Here is a 24,117-nt window from a genome sequence, read left to right as displayed (position 1 = left end):
TGCCTTTGACATTTACAAGATGCATGATTCAGCCAAGTCACTAACATCTCTGGACCTTGGTTTTGTCAAATGGGAAAGGGGAGGTGAGGGATTGTGAGGGAAATGATCGGTAAATCTTAAAAAACTGAGGATAAATGTGTCATCATCATTCCATTAGTAGCATTGGGCTCCATACACATTTAATAGTTCTTGATAAGTTCCTGCCCAGTTACTATTGTCTTACCTCTGTAAGCCCCAAGCCTGAGCTCAAAGGTACTTCAGAGACTTTTCCTTCTCTGTGGACTTCCCTGTGAAGCACCAGTACAGATACCGATGACCACGAGGCAGGGGGATTGTCAAGATGTTCTAAATGGATGGTGGTTGGATAATTACTTGTGAAACTTCTGAGCTATAGTGCTGCTCTCAGTCATCACATTTTCAGGGATTTTGTTTTTAGTTAAGGTTTAACTTGCAGTTAAATCAGTATCACAACATTGCTTGAATGTCAGGTTCTGCAATGTGCAGTGTCCTAGAGGTCAATGATCCATAGCTAAGAGCCACAGGTGCATTCAAAATGTTAAGGCTTTGGCCTTAAAATGTGACACTTGAAAAATTATCCTTTAACCAAAAACCTCATTGTAGAAGGATGATGAAAATCAACCCCAAATTTCCACTTTATACATAGCTTTCTAAGTGAGTCTTTTTAAATCTTTGCATCCCACTTTGCAATGGCTTAAATGATTTATGGATCACTTGATCATTGATTGGTGAATAAATATGGATTGAATGATCATTGACTCAAAAGAGTAAAGAGAGAACTGTTTGGAAAGCAAGCATTGGGAACTTTTAAGTTCTAAGACATTTAATTCAGCCAGGGATGTTGGAGAGTAGGTTAGCACAATACAACAGAATGAGCCTTGGGCTAGAAGTCAGGAGACTGGTGTACCATCTTTAGCTTGGCTACTTTTCACTGTAACCTTGGGCAAGTACAACAGATTACATAAGATCATCTACATAAGGAATCTATGGTCCCTTCTCCATCTCTAACCCCTGTGATCCTATGGCTTCAGTTAGAGCTAGAAGTCTTGAGAATCAAAAAGGAAGACCTTCAAGAAAGAAAAGCCTTAAGCCTTCTCCTATCTTGTATTCAAACAGAGGGCTATGATACAGTAACTTTGGGAGGCTACTATTATCTCCAACTGGCTTCATTATACTTTAGAATCTGTTCCCTCCTATGACTGCTGAAGAAACAAAGTTGGTGATGGTGGCTAAAGTAGCTCCTGTTGTTTCCAAGGGTTAAACAAAAACAGTTGATCAAATAAAGCTAATGGAATAACAAGCAAAAGGGACAATTAGGGGAGGGATCCAAGGGCCCACCTCACAGATCACATCCAATTCATCTCATCTTCAGTCTTAACTTTTTTGATAACAGCTTTTGTTTGGATCCATGGACCATTTTCTACCATTTTGTGACTACTCCAATAAGTATATCCAGTGTATCTACATTATGGACTAACCATGAGTTCTCCATCACTGTTTAGCTGGTCTAATGTCCATTTTCTCTACCTACTTACATCCCTTGGGCAGGTTTTCCCACATAGGCCAAGAACACTCACCTTGTCAGTCAAAAGTCTGCATCTTCCACCATTATCACTGGTACAAAAGAGAACTGAAAGAGGGCCATGTTTGGGCCTGTCATTCCAGTAGGCTTACGGAAATATTGGGACTTGATCATCCTGCCTCCATCCTGTCATTGACCTTATTGTGACATCCCTCCCTCCTGTGGTCATCTGAGGTTGGACGCCAGCAGGTAGGTCATCCGTTTTTTCTTGTTTGAATGACGCTCCCCACCTTCATTAGTTCAGATAATTGAAAGCTTGCTATTTGAATTCCCTGTGCACCCATGCTCTGAATGGAAAATGATTGTTTTTCAGAGAGCAGCTGGTGTGCCACTCATCATGAGTTTGCTTGGCATTCTCCCCTTATTTTTTGATAGGAGAATAATAAGTGTAGATTTGGCTTATGAGGCTCATTTAAAAATAGCAACACAAAGACAGCTACATCTTTGGCAACAAAGACAAAACAAAAGTTGTGTTTCATAGCAGTGGTTTTAATAAAAAACAACAAAAAAAAAAACAAGCCATCACTTGTAACTGATTTCTGCAAGGAAGTTAACCAAGTTATTGCTGCATAAGCCATTTGGAAATCGGATATTCTAGTGTCCAGGTAAAACATATTCCAATAGCAAAAACTCAAACTTTCCTTAGGAGAACTCATCTGTAATATAGCCCCCGGGTTGGATCCTTCAAGTTGCTTTTCTTAGTAGTTCAGAAACTGAGATTCAAAACTAAGATTTCCCCCAGAAATGAAAAACCCAAAGTTTTCAGAAACAGGCAGGAAAGCACATGAGTTTCCAGTGTTATTCTTTGCTTCAAGTTGCATATATAAAAATTGCATAATGGACTAAAACACATGCCTCTGCAAAACTGGCCTTGTGTACTGCTTTCCTGAGAGTCTGAGCTTCATTGCTATGTGTGCCTAATCACAATCAGTCCAATGGGCACTTTAAACTCAAGAGGCTAAAGCCATGGTCATTCAGGACATGACAGGCCCCAAAGATTGCCTGGTCACCCTCCTGCCTCCAGCTGTACAGCAACTTAGGGACCCCAAGTAATAACTTAGGTTTGCAAAAGAGCAAATATGAAGACTCCTTCTTCAACTCAAGGGGCCCCAGCTCTTCTTGTGACTACCAGAAAGGCTTCCATGGGGCCAGGCAGATCAGATATCCTCTCTATTTTCTCTTCTCAGCTATCCCTTTCTCCCAGGGTGTCGTCATAAGAAACATGGATGAAGTAAGCATAAGTCCGGTTCACCAATTAGAATTTGGACCTTGGGCTTGAGATTGGCCATTGTTATATCGATAAGTAATCCTGAGACACTTTCTCCCACAGCCTCCCGTGCTGATCTCCCTCTTTTCCTCATCTCACCCTCTTGTCTCTGGATTAGAAGGTGGAATAAGTAACTTCTCTCACATAAACCAAATTCCAGGAAGAGAAAGGAAAGCAATGACAAATGAGTGAGTAACCAAAACCAGAAGATAATGTAAAACCACAGCTACTGAATGTCAAAGCTGAACAGAAACTAAAAGATCATTTAGTACCACAATTTCATAGACACAAAAACTGAAACTCATGAAGGGGATGTAATTTGCATAAAGTCACAGAGTTAAGGACCAAAGTCTGGGGGTCGTCACATTGATGTTATTTAGTTACAGAGAGCACTAGGACTTCTGAGGACAGATCTGCTTTATGAATTGGACTTGACTCAGATTCATACTTTCTTTGGCCATGATCTGGTCTTGAGCAAAACAAGGAAGGAACAGGGTTTTAAGAATGCTGGCTCATAATTAGAATGATGATCAAGAGTAAAGGGAATCGGTTTACTTGTGTTTCTAACTTTGGGGGGTTTTTTGTTTGTTTGTTTTGTTTTGTTTTGTTTTAAATAAAAACCGTTCTGTTAAATTCTCAAAGGTTAATTTTTTTTTCCAATCTTAGTGAATATGTAACTGATTAATCAGAGCCATGGCTATTCCTCCTAATCATTTTGATTCTAGTGAACATCAGAACACAAGATGTCACAATTGCACTGCTCACTAGGAAATCTCCTCAGCCCTGCCAACTCTCTGGGCCATAAATACCCAGGGGAAACTGATACCAGATTGGGAAAGAGAAAGCAATGGAGGGAATACTCGCCAATCTGCTACATGACCATATAACTGAGCCTCTCACAAGTGGAGTCCCTCCATAACAGCCCTGGAATTCAGGAAGGGCCAAAAAACAATCTTAAGTCTAAGAAGAATCTCCAGTGGGGTTTTCAGTCTAGCTATAATCATACTCCTACTGTTTCTACCTCTGGACACAATAACATTCCTTAATACGTGTTAATGGGACAGCAAAGTCTATCTCCTCCCTACCCCCCAACACTTTACTACCTTTTACCACATAGGAGCCTATAAGACAGGCCCAAAGCTCTCCATCCCTCAGGAACCTGCCATGCTTGGGTACAATGGGGCAATATCAGATGTCATACATTATTACTATTCTTAAATCAGCATGTGCCCCTTTCTCTGACCATGTCAACTTCTACCTGCAGGCTCTCCAGTGTCCACCACCTTCCTTGTTCTCATTCAACTAATTATGAGCTATTATAACCAGACGCCGAGACAGACAATGCCTTCAAAGATCTTAAACATTAACGGGGGAGATGTACATAAGTAGATTTGTGGTCTTTCAATATGTAAATATACACAACATGAATAAAAAGCAGGCACCAGGAAAATCTTCATATATATGAGGTGAGCTAAGTTTTGAAGGAAACCAGAGATTTTAAGAAGTGGAGGTGAGAAGTGGGTACATTCCAGATATTCTGCCTTTACCAACACAGAACATGTCTGGAGTAGACTTGCTCACTGAAATCCTCCCTGCTTTTGAGGACCAACCCCAGATGCCACATCTTCCAAGAAACCTCCTTCTTCTAGTTGAACATAATCCTGCCTCTCAAATTTTTCCTCTTTGGCCTTTTCTAATACACTCTTATCTGACATGCCCTTGTCTCATTTGTTTCTTGGTCCCCTTCTCTCTACCTCCCTCCTCCCTTCAGCTCCCATTACACTTATGATTCTTGTGAAGAGAGATTCTGTTGTAATCACCATTATATTCTGACAATGTCAAGTAAAGGTCCTTGTATAGGGTACAAATTTCACATGTTTGTGGAATGGAATTTAAGACCAGCTTGGGGTTTCCCTATTCTATTACAGATTTGAGATTATGGCATTTTCCATTCAGATCTGACCCAAAATCAATGAATCATAATACAGGAAAAATCCAAAATAAATCAAATGCCAAGTAACTCCCGGTCAAGTTGTTGGCCAGCTTCCTTTTTTTCTCTTTAACAGCTTTGGGAAGTAGAATATATAAGACTCTTGAGGGTAGGGAGAGTTTTATTTTGTGTTTTTTGTTTCTCTAATTCCCACATTGTGCCATGAACAAAGGAAGCATTTAATAGAGGCTTATGGTTTGCCCGTTTCTTCTAGGTCTATCGTCACTATCTCTCTTCCCCTCCCTATCGGGTCACCCCGGACTCCTCTAAAAGCCTTTCTCTCTCTTTTTCTCTCCTCCTCCTCCTTTCACCCAAACAAGCCAAATTGTCATTCTGCCATATCTTCCTCTGAACTCTAAGTCCAGGAAGAGCCTGTTTATACTGATCCTGGATAGCTCAGAGATAACAGTATGTAGTGGAAAGAGCAATACTTTGACTCTCAGGGTCAGAATACTTGGGGTAGAGTCCTGACTTTGCCTAACAGTGATCTGTAAGACTGGTCAAGTTAATTGCCTCTGAGTCAGTTTTCTCATTTACAAGATAGAATAATATATTACCTATGTTGTGAGTCTCAAATAAGAAAATGGACACACAGTGTTTTAGAACAAAGTTCTATCACAGAATGCTGGAGAACTCACCTGGTCAAAACCTCCTTCCTAGTAGGGTAGCTAGATGGTCTCATAATGCACAAAGCACCTGGGCCTAGAGTCAGGGAGATTTATTTTTTCTAATCCAACCTCAGATACTTACTAGCTGTGTGAGCCTGGGCAAGTCACTTAACACTGTTGTCTCGGTTTCCTCTTCTGCAAAATGAGCTGAAGAAGGAAATGGCAAACCATTCAAGTATCTTTGCTAAGAAGTGGGAGTCATAGAGTTGGACACAACTTAAACAAATGAACAACAACATGGTAGATAAGGAAACTAAAGAAGAGAGAGCTAGGTAATGTAAGCTGCTATTACTTACTACTTTCTATTTGAGTTCATAGAATCTCTGAACTAGAAAAGACTCCAAAGGTTATTTAGTTCAATTCATCTACATAGGAATCCCTACTACATCTCTCAAAAGTAGACATCTAGTCTCCATCTGAAAAGACTTCCACTGATAGGAAGCTATGAAAGAATTTGTACCTAGCTATTGACTGCAGACTAGAAACTAGAAACTGAAATGAGATCATTAGAGCTGGAAAAAAATTTTTTTGTCCGAGATTTTTGGTTTATAAATGAAGAAGCTGAGGTTTATTCAAATCAGTAGAAGAGCCAGAATTAGATCTCAGTTCTTCTCATTTCCAGTGGTGTTCTATTAAAGCAAATTACCAAATGATAAACAGCTTTTTTAATGTTAGATCCAATAGACCATCAGATTCTGGAAAGAGTGACTTGCAGTCCAAAATCAAGGGATGTTTCAATAGTATCAGGGTAGTAAAGACAACTGGTCCACACTGATCATCCAGATACACCTGTACAGCCTAGGAATAATCCACAGCAGCAGTAAGGTATTACTTGACTACTAATTTAATCAAGGTTACTATCAATAGCTTTCTGCTTGGTTCATTTTCTTTTATCTATTTTTGCAAGGCAGTTGGGGTTAAGTAACTTGCCCAGTATTCAGTATTAAGCATCTGAGGCCGCATTTGAATTCAGGTCCTGTTCAGTGCTCTATCCATCTAGCTGCCCTTCCTTGGTTCATTTTGGCTAGCCATGGTTGCCTAAAATTCTGGAACTTACAAGAGGAAGGCATTCTGCCTTCTTTCCTAACACAAGAATATGAGGTGTTAAAATACAATTTTTAGGTTCATTAGTTTCATCTATGAAATGCATCAATAGGGGTTTCTAAAACCTTAAATACCCAGTCCTTGAAATGAAGGATTGAGGTCCTATTCCTCCTACCTCTGAGCAGATTTAGCTTAAAAGATGGCCATCCTTCCTTATTCCCTCACTAAATGCACACATGATTTCACTTCCTTATTTTCCTAAAAAAACAATACCTACACTCTTCAGTCACATTTCTTTCAAAAGCTGCCTTTAACAAATTCATTCTTCTTTTGGGGTGGAGGGTCTTTCCTTGTTATGGCATCTCCCAATAGCTACGTGTGAGGGTCTGAGTATGTGGCCCCCCATGGCTTGGAGTTCACTTTTATTGTTTATCAGGCTTCTCAAAGACCTAAAGCTAAAACCAGGGTTCCAGCTACTTTTGCAAGCCCTAACACACAAAGATATACAGATACAAGGAATTTTTTTTTATCAGTGCATAATAAATTCTATTCACAGTGACTCAGCTACTGGTATTCAAGTTTTCACCAGTTTCAAGATGCTCCTACCAAATAAAAGGAGGCATTATACAGAGATAGGCATGAATTTTACACAGGGAAAACATCATTGGAAGAGCAAGGGAATCAAGTGTTCCAGCTTATATATGATTTGTGAGGCCGTTGTCATACTCAGATGGTCCCTGCAGGCTTTCCAAGGCTGGAACTGAAGGTGCTGAGAAGTTGCATTCTCATGCTGCCTAGGATGCAAAAATAGATACCTACTGGCCTCTTTCCTCCTGAAGTTCCTGAAGGGGGATGGGTGTTGAGGAGTCCCATCATGCAGTCACAGAAGGAAGAAGACATGTTCCTCTTTCCAGATTCCACCTCTTGCAATGCAACTTTTAAATTACGATTCACGTCTAGCAACTGATTTTCCCCTCACAGCGATCCTGCGAGGTAGGTAGGGCAGGCTATTTTCCCTCATTTTAGAGATGAAAAAAAGAGGCACAAAATTTAAGTAACTTGCTCAAAATCATTCAATTAATCAATGATTAATTAGAACCTGAAGCAAACTAGTTTGTTCAACCTCAAACACAGGGTTTTTTCCTACTAAGTCACTCTGGGTGCTGTCAGGGAATTTTAAGGGGGAGGAGAGGATGGCCAGAGCATGATTCAGGTAAAGCTGGTGGACATAAGCAAGCAAAAATTCTATACTCCTCACTCCAATACCTTGCTATAGTAGTTACTGGATGGAGGATGCTCTGATGGTATAGCTCATAGTCAGGGAAGATCTTTTCTTGGGGCAAGAGAACTCTCAGGACTTTGTCTCTCTAGTGCCCCAAAAAGCACCCTGAGGGTGTGTATGTGGAGAGGAGATTCTTAAAAGAGCTAAAGAACAAATACAATTTTTACAAGGGCCTCATTTGGCTCCAGCAGATATACAGACACAAAGAAAGCATTTAGTCAACTCCAGTGAAGACAGAAGCAAACTAATTGATTGCCTAATCTCCCCTGAGTGGCAAAAGGTGTCATAACCCACATAAAATCATCTCCCTCCCCCAACTAAACCAGATATGTAGTCAGAAATACATTGTTTGATAATATTTGACCTATATTGGTGTGAGGTATAAAATATACCCTGTGCACAGTGAGATTCCTCTACACAGCTCCAGACACATCTTGGCTGAGGAACATATATGACTTAGATCAATTTCAATGGAGAGAAAGTGATCAGAAGGAACAAAGTTACTGCTCAACTCTCCCAAATGATGATTTTCAATTATGGTGCTCTTAGACAAATCCTATTATAAAGTATATTGTAAAAATTTTTATTTTCAATCATGGTGCTCTTAGACAAATCCTATTATAAAGTACATTGTGAAAATTTTTATTTTATCCACATTTTACAGTTAGCAATGTTAAATTAGCATGAAGTATAATTTAATGTGGATGACTTTCTTATTCAGACCAAATCCTATACATCTGAATGGGTCCACACCCATTTGGTTCTCACCAAAACAATCTCCATTGGAAGGTATAGATATGTTCTACCAACACTGTCACTGCTCAAATCATTTCCCCTGCCCTTCTCCTTTCGCTTCTGAAAATGTACTTCAAAGTTTGTGATGCAAATTTTTTTTTAATCCCCAAGGACTGAGAGATAATTCTTATGTTTAGAAATGGTCAAAAGTGATCTTAAACTAAGGCTAGGGATAAACTGTGAACCTCATAATAAAAGGTGACTTTCAAGTACCACTGGTTTTCTTTTGGAACTTAGAAACTGGGTTTGAAGTCAGTTCTCAAAGCTTTGCAGAAATAAAGGTGTAGCCTTCTAAGGTGACAACACTCACTTGGATGTGGGAATTGTGGTCATGCTTTTTTCCCTAAAGTGTCGTTATGTGACAAATATTTTCTATGTTAGCAGAGTCTCAAATATCCATCTCAATGACTTCTTCCCAGAGAAAGGTTTGTTACCTACTGCACAGATGGTTGGAATGGAAAGCACTTAGGGTATACTATGCCCATGTTAGCCAAAAATAATAATAATAATAATAAAAAATAAAAACATGATGTGTAGGATTCTCCCTCATTTCAAAGAGTCCATAAATTCAGATTCCTGAGGTCATATTGGATAGTAAAATGTCCCTCAGGGTCCGTGTGTTTCCAATTGCTTTGTTCCATTATAATTCCACAGAGCTAAATCCAATGTACCAAGCGGAATGGGCACATCTGAAGCCCACCCACGCCACACCAGATCCTTCAGTATGGAGGAGTGATGCTTATTCTCCAGGTATCAGCTCTGTTATCCAGTTAATTGAATTTGCTTCACACGCACAGTTCTAGAGAGCCACAGGAAAGAAATCCTGAATGGGGAAGAATTGAGTACCCCCTGAGGAAAAGAAAGCACAAGTCCCCAGCTCAGTGATATAAGTGTCCAACTGAAACCAAAAGGCAGCAGGAAGAGAAAAGAGGAAGAAGAGATTGGGAGAGGCAACTGGGCCAGAGCACCTGCTAAAGCACACTTTCCATTTGTGATGGAGACCACAAGCACTTTGCAGGACAGGCTCTATTTACAAATCAGCGTGTGTTCCCTTGCCCCAGTGGAGATGAGGCCCAGAAGAGATGCGATTCACTCTTTTTACAAAGTGCTTTCTTTGAAAGTGCTAATGGATTTGCTCCCAAATCATGGAATCCCAAGTGACAGAGAAGCAGGTCACAAGGAAGCTAAGATGCTGATCGGTGGGAAGCAGAGATGGGTTCTAGAATGGCGTTGGAAGCACTGAATAGCCATCCACAGAAGAGAGCTCATTATTGCATCTGGATTCCAGAACTCCTGGCTGGCGATTGCCCTGATGCCTTGGAAGCTTTCAAATATTCTCTCTACGAGGGCTCCGAATGACTGGGCTCGGTGTGGAGAGAGGGAGACATGCAGACTATAGCAGCACAGAGCTTCGATGTCTTCCAGTCGGCTGCTAGCACTTAATAGCCAAGTGTCCATAACACAGGCACCGAGTTCCACTTCATCAGCTGGGATGTTATTCTCAGTGAGCATTCTTTAGTCTTTGTACAAACCACAAAGCCAAGCAATTTTCTTAAATTGTCGTTAGAAAGAATACTGTAAAGTGAGTAAGTGCCCAGATGGGATTCTTATTTTCTGTGCAAATGAACACACATTAGTCAAGATCTTATTCATTCAAAACTATCAGGGAAGCAGCAGGATTTGGTTTAAATGATATTCAAAAGCTGAATTCATTTAAGTTTTAATTCAGAGGCAATCATGTTGTTAATATTGTAGCTGGGGCCTGGCAGTGAAGGGGGTTGGGCCCTGGCCGTGTTTGCCAAAGAACCCCTGATTTCTCCCACCTCGGGTTCACTCTCACTGGAGGTTGAGCCACCATTGGTGATGTAAATGCTCTCTGGGCCGGCCTGGGCAGAAGCACATCCCTCAGGGTCACTCTTCTCACCAGTGTTAGGCGCCCCTGGGAGAAGGGCCATTTTTCCGGTCAGCCTGCTGGGCAGCAGGGACATGGTGTAATCGGCGATGATCCCGCCCACATCCAAGTTGCAGGCCTGGTCAAAGGCCACGAAGCCCACATTGGCATTCGCCTCACACACCACAAAGGAGCCGTCATCCATGATGAGGAGGTCGATGCCGCAGAAATCCATGCCCAAGATGTTGGACACCTGAATGGCCAGCTGTTTGCCTTGCTCAGTGAGCGGACACATGACACCCACGCCACCTGCAGAGGAAGCACATCCACAGAAGGATAACACTGACCAATGTCATTTCCACATACAAGGAAGCAACCTATTTAAAGACAGATGGGGGGGGTGGGGGAGTGAAATTCTCGCATGGCAGAGAGGCTCTGGGCCTCTAAGGGGCCCAGGCATAGGACTCCCATGCTCAAAGGAAGCTGCTGGCTTAAGCTCTCCCTGACTTCAAAGACTCAGCCCCATAGACTTCCAGCTGGGCGGAGACCTTAGCGGCCAGACAGCCCAACTTCCTTGTTATATACAGGGAAACTGAGGCCCAGAGGGGTGAAATGACTTGTTCCACATTGCACTGGTACTAAGTAGTTGAGCCAGGATTTGAACCCAGGCCCTCTGACCCTGATACTCTTCACCTAATACTTCAAAGTATATGATTTCATCCCTGTGGGCAGTCCTCCTCCTGACACTGATCACAACTTCTCTGTGCTTCAGTAGACAAGGACCTACTTTGGACTTTTCCCAAGGGAAATCACTCCGTGGGCAGCTCTTCCTGAAATGGGAAGGCCTTGCTCTGTACTTTGCCATGCTGGTCCTCAATCAATCAATGAACAAGCATTTATTAAGTGTCAATACTGGGCTACATGCTCAGTGACAAAGAAAAAACAAGAATCTACCTTCACAGAACTTACATTTTCTTGAAGGTGAACAGAGATAGAATATACATATAGAACCATATGAGAGAGAGAGAGAGAGAGAGAGAGAGAGAGAGAGAGAGAGAGAGAGAGAGAGAGAGAGAGAGAGAGAGAGATACACAATGCATCTCGTGGTCTGTGGTCTTGAACTAGGAGCTTTTCAAGAAGCAGATAAGTGGAACAGTAAATAAGACATGTGAGTTCAAATCTAGCTTCAGACCTTTCCTAGTTCAGTGACCTGGCACAAGTCTACACTCAGTTTCTTTATCTATAAAAAGGGGATAATAACAGCAACTATCTCTCAGGGCTGTGGCTAAGACAGAATGAGATCTCATAAAATGCTCTATAAAATCTTTAAGTTATATATAATGCTAACCTAACATTATTATTATCATTAGTATTATTGTTATTCTCCAGTTTGAAAGGTACCCTGTATAACTTTCAAATACCCAGTATCCTGAGCAAGACTTCGGTAGAGGGTTGGACCCACTCACAATACTGTTAAAAATCTTCAAATTCTAAGTCTGTGAGCTGCTGTCTCAAGTCCAACAAAGGTTTTTCCTGACCTAACAGTCCTAAAAAAGCTCATTCTCTAGTCCATTTGAAGGATCACACCAAGGTAAATGACATGGCAAAAACTGTACTAGTAAATAAAAACAAAATTCTGGGCACTAGTAAATAAAAGAAAAAATTTACTTGATTTAAGAGGCAAAACAATGTCACAAAGGCCTTGGTGTATACTCCATGTAGGCACAGGACAGGGACAGTGTGGCCAGGTCTAATTCTAACCAACAGTTACAGGATGTGGCTATGATATAAAGGGTGAATTCCAAATGCCATTTTTAACTACCAGGAATGTAGAAGACAATTTCCTCTACTGAAGCCCAAAATGGTTTACTTCTGAGTGTTACACTTAAAAACATCTCTGCTTGAGGATAATTTTCTTATTTTAAAGATGAAGGGCACATCCTACAGCTATTTAACACCAGATCCAAACTTAGAACCAAGGGTGTTTCTTACCATCCCGACTTATCTCTGCCTTGGCTTAAATCTCCAAGTGTTTAAAGGGTGATCCTGTGGAAAAGGGATTAGATTAATTTTGCCTGGTCCCACACAACAGAACTAGAACAATAGATGGAAGCTTCCAAGTGTAAAAATTTAGGCTGGAGGTCAAGAAAAAATTTTCTAACAAAATGAAACAGACTACACCTGGAGGTAGGCAGGCAGGTAAGTTATTCCTTACTGAAAGTCTTCAAACAAAAGCCTTGTGACGTCTGTATGAGACATCTGTTCAGATACTGTGGACCAGATATCAAGTCAATAAACATTAATTGGGCATCTACTATATGCAAAGCATTGTGCTTAGAGCAAGGATACATAAAAAGTCAAAAGTCTTTGTTCTCAAAGAGCTCATTCTATTGGGGGAAACGGTGGGGGCAAACAACTATGTACAGACAAGCTATAGAAAGAATAAATTTGAAATAATCAGCTGAGGAAAGGCAGCAGAATTAAGGGGGACCAAAAAATGCTTCCTGTAGGTGGAATTTTAGGTGGGACTTAAAGGAAGCCAAGGGAGCCAAGAGACCAAGAGGAAGAGAGAGATTCTATGATAAAGTGCTGTAATCTCTCCTTTCTGGAATGTCCTTCTTACCCTTATGTTTTTCTAGATTTTGTCATATTCTGCTAAAGGCAGGAATAAGAAATGTTAGGGACAGTCTCCACTCCCCACTCCCAGACTCAAAAATTCGACTAAGTTGGGAGGAGAGTGTGTATAAGCTGAAATATAGGTCTCATTTTGCAATATGCTATCTAGAGAAGGCCAAGATGGCAGGACTGAGACCTGCAGGTAGACCAGCTGCCCGGTCAGCCCATACCAGACTAGGAAAACCACCATGCAGGGAGTGCCAGGTTCAATCATCCTTACTGCAGAGGCTGATGTTCTCTGCCTCTGAAGTTGCTGCTGAGGTACCTACATGGATCTCTAAACCTCCTCTTGCATTAGATATTGGGCCTGCTGGGCGACAGGCCCTTACAAATCTCCTCTATGAAATCTTTGATTGACCCAACCCACTATAATCTCTTTAAGTTCCTATGGGGCTTATATCACTTATCTGGCATGTCATGTGTTACTCTATGTATTAATGTAGGATTGAATGAAGGGATGAACAGAAGGTAGGAAGAGACCAATGTCCACCTCCAGCTTTGCCCCTGCCTTTTCTAAATTCTTCCCACTCACTGTTTGCTCCTATTCCCATGATTTCCCTAGATTGATCCAGCCAATGTGGTCCTCACTGACTAATGGAGATATATACTCCATCCTTTGGGAAATCCACAAGCAACCTGAAGGTTTCAAAGAGGAAACACCAGAGGAAAACAAGGGAAACACAAATCTGCAAAAAAAAAAAAAAATAGTACGCCAACAATATGGACTGAAGTGCAAAGATGAACTCTGCCAAGGAAAGGTTTCTGATTTGTTCTGGGGGGTTCCACAGAGATTCTCAAACTTTTTTGTCTGAGGGACTCTGGGGCAGGGGAGAAGGGAACTCCACTTCCAGGACAGGCAACCGTCTCAGTTTTTTTCAGGGCTCATTTCTTAGGTCTTTATTCAGCTCAGACTCCCCCAAGGGCCTTCCTACTTCCATTCTGCTGCCTCTCTTTTGACTCCTGGAGGTCTTGCTCTGGGCAGCCAAAGATGAGGAAGGAAATTTTCTGGCTTTTAGTTCATCCTTCTCTGCTCTGGAAGTTATTGAAGTTACAATTGTATTTCCTGGAGATCTCGGTCATGCAAGCCCCTGGCCCATTTCTCTTTTTCCTGTTAGGTTTGTTTGAGATATCTTCACTGGCTAGTTATTAAGGCTGCTGCTGCTTGGTGAATAGTATGCTTCCCATGCGGCTAGACCTCACTATTGTCTCCAGAAATTCATCCTTCTGCAAAATCAAATCAATTCTGCAAGTGATACCTCCTCAACACCCTCTGCCCCTTGGGCCTCTCTCTAGTTTGAGAGGGTAGAGGATGGATATTGGAGAGAAACCTCCTAATTCTCTATTGAAGGAGGAAGACTGGGCAGAGTTCTCATCACTTTCCGCCTGGCTACAGATCTTCATCATGCCCTTAGACTTAGTACCCCAGCCCCTTCCCTTCAGCTTATTACCGTTTCCATTTCACTCCTCAGGGGTGATGTGGCCTTGAGATAACAGTGGATATCTTTCCCTAGAGATCTCCAGTTCTGGATCAGTTTCCTCAGCAAGCATGAAACTCATTTCTGGCTGTTCTTGTTTCAAGCTCCCCTTTCAGGAGGCTTTTGGCCTTGTAAGGATATCATCTCTAGTCTCCAGCTTACTTGTGAATCAGGATAACTGATCCACACCCTGAGACCAGCAAAAAACAGCCCTAAACTGAGTTCTAAGCAGCTCAGATTAACTAACACCTTCGCCTACTTCCTCCTGTTCTCTCCCATGACTCATTACTCAGTTATTACCAGGGGAGGGGTCAGCCTCTTTAACAAAATCTGTTAATCATCCTTTTACAGCATATTTTAAACATACAGTAACAGCACAAACAAAAGCTTTTCTGTCATATTGTCCTGTCTTTCCAACCAGAATAAAGCTTTGAATCTAAGACCCTATGATCTTCTAAGTTCCTCCATGGTAGGTACTGTCAATTCAATTCAACAAACATATCAGACACCTATTAAGTGAAGAGGCACTGTCCTAGGTACTCAGAACACTAAAAAGAAAAACAGTCCTTGCATAATGAATGCAACAACATAAATGGAAAAAAGAGGAAGACAATCACCTTCAAAATAAATTGTCTACTAGAAAATTATACTGACTGAGCCTGACCTGTAAGAAGAGATGAGACAATTCCTCTTTCTCCCTTCTTTATAGAGCTGGAGTACTGTGGATATAGATGAATGCATCCATTTACCACCAGATTCATTTGTCCTGTTGGTTTTGTTGGACTGCATCTTACTATCTTTTTTAATTCTTTCACAAGGAATGATTTGTGAATGGGAGAGGTAGAAATGAAAGTGATAAAAATAAAAGCTGAAACTAAAAATTGTTTAGGTTAAAAAAAAAAAAGGAAAAGAAAAAGAAAAAAAAGGTAAAAAGATGAAAGAAACAAAAAGAAAGTCAGCCCAGGCCCTCAAGGAACTTATTTAACTAGCATTCTGCAATTAGTGTACTTGGAAGCTGGAGGATCCGTGGATATAGGGCTGGGCCTAAAGTCAGGAACACCTGATTTCAAATCCCACCTCAGATACTTACTAGCTGTGTGACCTCAGGCACGACAAAATCTCTCTCTGCTTTAGTGTCCTCTTTTGTAAAATGGGAGTAATAAAAAGCACCTATCTCCCAAGGTTGTTGGGAGGAAACAAACTTTAAGCACTGTATAAATGCTAGCTATTACTCTTATCATATATCATTTTTGGAGGAAGAGGACACTAACAATTAGTAGGTAGTTTGAAGGAAAGGCTGAGCTGAACCTTGAAGGTAATTATTGATTTTAAGACACAGGATGAACAATGGAGAACATTCCCGGCATGGGGTCTAGCTTGAGCAAGCAGAGAAATGCAAGCATGTCTCCCTGAGCCAGGATGCACCCTCTTCTTCCATGCCCACTTGGAGCCTAAGAGAATGGGCTCAAACCCAAAGGGGCTGCTACGGAACATTGCTCTCAAATAATGGGACATCCCCACACAAAAACAGCCCAAGATTTTTTTTTAAAATAATATTATCCCTTGTATTCATTTTTCCAAATTATCCCCCCCTTCCATTCTTTCCCCCCGAGCCCAAGATTTAAAGTTGGAATTTATCTTAGAAATCATCTCTTTTAAACTTCTCACACTGACAAATAAAAAGAGAAAATAACCCAGAGGAGTTAAGGGGACTTGTCAAGTTCCCAGAGTGAAGGCAAAAATGCATTTCAAGCTCCCATCCTCACTCTAATTCTTTTTGCCACTCCCACACACCACTTCTGATTCTGGACCCATGCTCTGGAGCTTTGATCCTAGGTCTGAATAACCCCTCCAAAGCCGGGTCTGTATGGCCCCCCGATGTTTACTCCTCTGCTGGACCAGCTGGCCTCTAAGGTCCTCCCAGCGTCCAAATTCAGTGCTTATCTTAGGCTATGAGGCATTCTCCCGGGCTCCTAGTCTGGGCCCTGCTGAGCTCTGCAGGGTATTTTCGTTTTAGTGTTGGTACATCTGAGTCATTATAGTTACTTATTCACATTACTAACTTATAAAGGCATCTATTTAATACTAAGAATGCAATTCTGTGATGAGGACAGGGGCAATTCACATTCTACCTTAAAGGCCCTGAGTTCCCTTACTAGACAGTCTGGACAGGTAAGTGATATAGTGGCTAGAGACTTCCCAGGCTTAGAATCAGGAAGGCCTGAGTTCAAATCTAGCTTCAGACACTTAGTTGCTAAAGAACCCTGAGCAAGGCACTGTTTGCCTCAGTTTCCTCATCTATAAAATGGGGATATAGTAGCACCTATCTCCAAGGGTTATTGTGAGGATCAAGTGAGATAATAATCACAAAGTGCTCAGCAGAGTGTCTCACACATAGTAGGCGTTATATGAATGGTAGCTCTTATTATTATTATAGTCATCATTATGACTGTTATCTGTTACCAAATGTTAACAGAACAAAGCTATCCACTAATCCAACATATAATTTGAAAACTGTTACTTTTCCCAAGAACTTTCTAAAACAATGTGAACAAAAGGAAACCAATCAACTGAAACCTGAGAAAAGTAACCATAGCTGAATTATACAAGGCCTCAGGTCTTATAAAATACTTTCCGTGTAACAACCTTGCCAGGTTTCTCTCAAAATATCTCCATTTACAAATGAGGAAACTAAGGCTGGCAGAGGCTGTTTCAAGTCATACAACTAGCAAACACCAGAGCCAAGAATCAAAGTCTTCTGCTTGGGGACACACTGGACTACAGAGTACAGCTTCTTCAACTTTTTCCTCTTGTGACCCCTTTTCACACAAGAAAGTTTTATGTGATCCCAGCTGGGTATGCAAAATAGGTGTAGAAACCAAACATTTACTGATAATAAATCATAATTTTGTGACCCCTTCAGTCAGTCACAAGCTCCCCCCCTCCCCCCGGGGTCATGACCCACAGTTTAAGAAGCTGGGGTATAGCAGACAGTGCTGATCTTATTGAGGTCAGGAGGACCTGAGTTCAAACCTTCCTTCTGACAATAATCTAAGTTTGGGGAAATTATTTGGAGAAATTCCTTTAACTGTTTTGATCCTCAGTTTTCTCTTCTGTAAAATAGTGTACTGCCTTCCTCAAAGGGTTATCATGAAGCTAAAATTTAACCTACATAAAAAACATAAAGCTACTATAAAAATGTCAGCTAACAGTATTACCATTATTTGTGTTATTCTGACTTCTGGTTGGTGCTTCCCCCCTCCCCCATACCATGGTACCTCACAAAGAAAGAATGTTATATTCATCTATCTTGTGCATTATTTATTGACTGTTATCTGTAAAATAAAATCTTTTTTGAAGACAGACACCACGATTTCCATGTATTTTGTCTTGCTGAGTTGTTTAGTTCTCTCAATAGAGAGAAACAAGATTCAGAGGCCTCCCAAAGCCACAGGATTCCTGCCACTGAACGTCACTGCTGTGACTGATGTAAAGGAGGAAGACAATTTGGCTTCCTGCCCTTTCCCTCATTTATGCTAACAGAATTCAATGAGCGGTGACACAGTAGGGACCTGGCCGGCATCTAACCCACTTGTTAATGATTTGATCTGGGTCAAATTCCGGTCAAACAAGCTCCAAGGGGGTAACCCTCTCTCTTCAGTTGGGTGCTGCCATGCTTTTCTACTGGTATGGCATTCAACCAGATCTAAGGCTGGCTGCTGTGGGCTGCTCTAAATGCCTCAGCTAAATTTGGCAGGCTGACATTTCACAGCTCCCTGGCCATGCACAATCCCTTATCAGCTGGCAGGATTCTCTCACGGATGGCTAAACAAGCACACCTTACTCCTGCACACGCAGCCCAAATCTGGGAGAGAAAAAATCCCTTCCCAAACCTGACACCTGAGCAGTCACAGCTGGCCCCAGTGCCAAGAGCCAGCTACAGGAGGATACCTAGGGAGCAGTTGCTCTGCATTCTGCCATCTGTGGAGCAGCGAAGCATGGAGCCGATGACGTGGCCACCCACCACCACCACTCGGATATCCTTTCCATGAGACTCCTTCACATATTTCTGGAACAGGTAGGGCACATCATGACGGACCAGGTGGCAGATGTCTGATAAATGGTGTTTATCTCTTGCGAGGAAAACTGCTTTTCCTTAAAGAAAAATAGACACACACAAATACAATGAAGGCAACTATTAGAGACTTATGTCCACTTAAGCTCTCAGATATGACTTCACTCCAGCCCATGCCTTCATCTGATTTTTCCTCACTCTTATCTTGCTTTACCCCTAATCTGTTGCTCCCTTAACCTGGTTTTCCTTAGCATATTGGTGACCTTTGCACTCCTGGGCTTTCATCAGATTTTCATAGAAATGTAACTTTCCCACTCATTTCTTTATTGACTTAATCATGATAATAGCTAGCACTTCTATTGTGCTTTATAATTGTAAATTACTTTATATATGTTATGTCAGTTAATTCTCACAACAATCCTATGCAGGAGGTGCTATTATCACCCCCATTTTACAGATGAGGAAATTGAGGTTTGCCCAGGAAGTCTCTGAGGCAGAGTGAAGCCAGATTTTCCATGCTCCGAGTTCAGCACTCTATCCACTGCACCATCATACAGGACTCTTCCCACAGCCTTCACATTGTGACAAACAGTTTAGCATGAAGAAAATAGCTTGTTTGCCAGAAACATAACACAGTGGAAAGCATGAGGCTCCAAAGGACTACAGGCCTCTTTCCTTTCAGAGTCCTGGAACCGACTGCTGGCAATCTCCAACCATTTCTGAAAAAATGAACTTCTAAGGAAATACTTGCAGATATTGTACCAATCATTGGATGAAACAATGTTTCTTTTTCTCTTTAAAAAATGCATTTTATGTTTTGCACGACTGCACATACATAACCTGTATTGAATTGCTCATCTTCTCAATGAGGGAGGTGGAGTGAGGAGGATGGAAGGGAAAGAATTTGAAACTCAAAGTTTTAAGAACAAATGTTGGAAATTGCTTTTACATATAGCTGGGGGAAATATTAAATGCTAAAATACTAAATAAACAATACAAAATTTGAAGTTTTAAAAAAAGAAAAGAAAAATACATTTTAATTGTTAACTTTTATTTTTACATTGTATAGATTTCCCTTTAAGTTTTCCCCTTCCCTTCTTATAGGGAGTCATCCTTTATAACAAAAGTTTTTAAATTTTAAATAAATTTTAATTTTTAAATTTATTTTTTTAACAAAATTTTTTTTAAAGAAAGGAAGAGAATGAGAAAAAAAAATCAGCTATTATGTGTCATGTTTCTTCAGAGACCTTCCACCTCTGCAAAGGTATCATCCTCTCTTATCATCTTCGGGGCCAAGTTTTACATTTGTTCTCTCATTTGCTTAATGACGTGATATGACAGTCAAAAAACCCTTAATATTAGGAAAAGCTAAGTGTCCAGAGCTAGGGAGGTAACAAAGTCATTTATATTCTAGTCAGACCACATCTGGAGTATTATGTTCAATTTAGGGGCATTGATGGTCTGGAAGGAATCATGATGATAGAATAGCAAGATGAAGCACAGCAAGCTTCCTTCAACAAAATTCTTTCAAATAGATCCAGAAAACATGCCAGACCAAATCTTGATGGCAAAATCCAAGAAAATAAAAGCACAGGAAGTCATTTTTTCCATCCAGGTCATTGTATTGGAAGACAGAAAGTATGGTCTATGGCCATTTGGGATGGAGTCTAGCCAGGAACAAGCCATGAAGAGTAATTCAATGCCCAAGGGTTGAAATAGGACCAAGATTGTGTACTGGAGCAAGACAAGCTCCCAGACCCATACTGGGGCACCATGACTTTGTGCAGGGTGTGAGAACAGATGCCAACTGGCAGTTTTGTCACTTATTACCCAGTTTCATGTCATAGATCCAGGGTGGACTAAGGAAGGGATCTCTACCCAGGGGAGAGGTTCCAGATCAAGGAGAAATAGAAGAAAATGTAAGCTTTCTCATAACAAAAACAACTGACCTGGAAAACAGATCAAGAAGAAAAACAAATTAAGGACCACTGGACTATTTGAAACCCATGACTAGAAAAAGATCCTAGATAATATATTTCAAAGCATTATGAAATAAAACTCTCTAGATCTCTTAGGAACAGGGAAAAGTAGAAATATAAAAAATCCACTAGTTACTTCCTTTAAAAGTCCCAAATTAAAAATTTCCAGGAATATCACTGAACAAATCTAGTTTCCAGGCCAAAGAAAAAGTACTGCAAAGAGCCAGAAAGAAAGAATTCAAGTATCAAGGAGATAAGATCAGGCTCATAGAGTCAGGACAATATATGATTTAGTAGCCACCACTATAAAGAAGTAGAGAGCTTGGAATCTGATATTTCAAAAGTGGACCTTTAATGAAACAGAGAATTTTCTGACATTCCTGATGAAAAGACAAGAGCTGAGCAGAAACACTAAAGTGAAAAAAAAAGGGAAGTTAAGAGAAACATAAAAAGGTAAACATGAATAAAAAAATCACAAGAAACTAAACAAGGATAACCTGCTTATATTCTAATATTGGAAGATATATGCTCCTATGACCCCTGTTATTATTAGAGGTTACAGGTGATATCTAAACAGAAGGCATTCGAATAGTTCTGATATGCTTTAATGATATTAAACGAAGAATGCAAATGAAAGGAAGAGGAAGGGAAAATTAAAAAAAATTATTTTCCCCAATTACATGTAAAAAACCCATTTTTGGTTATACATTACCTGCATTTTGGGATGGAAAAATCAGAACAAAAGAGAAGAAATATGAGAAAACAAAAACAGAAGAAAAAGAAAAAAGTGAACATAGCATGTGCATTTACATTCAGCCTCCACAGTTTTCCCTCTGGACATGGATGGCATTTTTCATCTAAAGTTTATCAGGAATGCCTTGGACTACTGAGATTGAGAAGAACCAAGTCTGTTACACTTGTACAAACTTGTTGCTATGTACAATGTTTTTCTGGTTCTGCTCATCTCGCTCAGCATTAGTTTATGCAAATCTTTGCAGGACTTCCTAACGTCAGTCGGTTCATCATTTTTATAGAACGATAATATTCCATTACTTTCATACCAGAGAAAAAATTCAGTGAAAATTATTTCAAATAAATGGGGTATGTAGGTAGAAACTAATACAAATAAGAGGAAAGGGGTTGAGGAGTGAGTAGACACTTCAACCTCACTCATTTGAAGTGGTGAAATGAGATAAAAATACACATAGAGTTGGAGATAAACATTTCACTCAATAAGGAAATAGAAGGGAAAAGGTATAAGGAAAGAAAAGGAATTGGAGGGAAGGGATCAGTCCTAAGCAAATATAACTCTAACTAAGGTATATACAAAAATATTTATAGCTCTTTTGGGGTAGCAAAGAATTATAATCTGAGGCAGTGACTATAAATTGAGGAAAGGCTAAACAAATTATGGCATATAAATGTTATGGATTATTAATGTGCTGTAAGAAATGATAAAGGGGATGGTTTCCTGGAGAGACTCATATGAGCTAATGAAATGACAGAAAATGAGAATAATTTATATTATTACAGAGACAAAAAACTTTAAAAGACTTGAAAACTTAATCAGCTTAATGAGCAAACATGATTCTAGAAGACTGAAAGTAAAACATTCTATAATACTCTCCTGACAAAAAGTTGAGAGACTCAGAATACAGGAAAAAAAATATACATACAAACATATGCACATAAATATATACACTCACATATCTATATACATTTGTACACATGCCTACACACATTTATTTACATAATCACTCATTCGTTTTATCAGCAAAATTTTATCCTCTCAATATTATTGCTCTGTAAGAAATGACCAGCAGGAGGAATACAGAGAGGCTTGGAGAGACTTACATCAACTGTTGCTGAGTGAAATGAGCAGAACCAGAAGATCACTATACACTTCAACAACAATACTGTATGAAGAGGTATTCTGATGGAAGTGGATATCTTCAACATAGAGAGGATCCAACTCACTTCTAGTTGATCAATGATGGACAGAAACAACTACACCCAGAGAAGGAACACTGGGAAATGAATGTAAATTGTTAGCACTACTGTCCATCTACCCAGGTTACTTATACCTTCGGAAACTAATACTTAATGTGCAACACGAAATGGCATTTACACACATATATTGTATCTAGGTTATATTGTAACACATGTAAAATGTATGGGATTGCCTGTCATCAAGGGGAGGGAGTGGAGGGAGGGAGGGAATAATTTGGAAAAATGAATACAAGGGATATTATAAAAAAAATTACTCATGCATATATACTGTGAAAAAAAATTATAAATAAATAAAATTTAAAAAAATTTTATCCTCTCTTCCTCCCAATCTACTCTCTCCAACAGAGAATGAAAAGAAAAACAAAACTTTAGCTATAATTATGTATAGTCAAGGAAAAACAAAATTTATTTCTTTTGCACATAGCCAATGTGAAAATTTGTTTTGCTTGACTATTTGTAGTGGAGATTTATTTTTCTTACATTCTCAAATGGGAAAGTTGGATTGGAAAGGAGAAAGGATAAGTTTTTGCTGATTAAAATAAAAATAAAATTTAATTTAAAAAAGAAGTAGGAATCCTATCTTTTTTTTTTTTTTTTTTTTGCGTGTTTATTCCCCACAATGCTGGCTCAAAGCAGGTGCTTAGCAGATTCTTGCAGATTCATCATTTATGGCAGTAAATCCGATACGAAAAAACTATCATCTGCCAACAGCCAAGTAGAATAGGGAGAGGAGAACTTCAATTTAAGTAAACCAGTTGAGTGACGGTTATTTTGGAGTATCCTAGATGCCATCCTTTTAAATCCTCTATAGCTTAATGTGATATTCCTAGCTCATGCTCCCTATATTCATTCTCTATTTATTCTCCCAACCCACTCAACCCTAATGGCAAAGACCTTGATAGCAGGACAGAACTTACTGTCATTTAGCCAAGTAATTGCTGCTTTAGAGAACAATATGGCCTAATGAAGATGAGCTCAAAAAGCTCACTTGGACCTGGAACTTTCCTAACTTCTCCCCTACCTACATGAAGGCTTCACCCACCCCCAGTCCTAGGTCTGAGATGCACTTACCCCTGTGAGCACTTCCAATTATCCTTGGGACACAACAAAGTTTTTCTCAAATTCATCCTGTCCTCTCCACCCTCACCAACCTGGTACAGGCCCTCATCAGCTCTCCTCTAGACTATTTCAACTGGTATTCCTGCCTTCAGTCTTTCCCCACTTCCCCCACCTACCTCCAATCCAATCTTATATGTGCTAACAATAATTCCCCTAGCATTTCTCTGACCATTTCATACTTCTGCTCGAAACCATCATTAGCTCCTCTATGCCCAAAGATAAAGTACAAACACATTAGCCAACATC

At 40.2% G+C, this 24,117-nt stretch overlaps 1 protein-coding gene across 1 annotated transcript in view; it reads right to left on the bottom strand.

Annotated features, from left to right (window-relative positions):
* Positions 1-2,068: 2,068 nt before the first annotated feature.
* Positions 2,069-24,117, bottom strand: part of RIMKLA (ribosomal modification protein rimK like family member A) — a 67,816-nt gene continuing 45,767 nt past the window's right edge. The window contains exons 4-5 of the mRNA XM_074305483.1: positions 18,640-18,843; positions 2,069-10,846 (exon numbers count right to left, since the gene is read on the bottom strand). Coding sequence (XP_074161584.1) covers positions 10,356-10,846; positions 18,640-18,843 — 695 coding nt within the window. The 3' untranslated portion in view covers positions 2,069-10,355. The remainder of the gene's footprint in view (positions 10,847-18,639; positions 18,844-24,117) is intronic.

This window comes from Sminthopsis crassicaudata, chromosome 3 (assembly GCF_048593235.1).
Source record: "Sminthopsis crassicaudata isolate SCR6 chromosome 3, ASM4859323v1, whole genome shotgun sequence".
Taxonomy (NCBI): Eukaryota; Metazoa; Chordata; class Mammalia; order Dasyuromorphia; family Dasyuridae; genus Sminthopsis; species Sminthopsis crassicaudata.
This window is presented reverse-complemented; position numbering and strand designations above follow the sequence as displayed.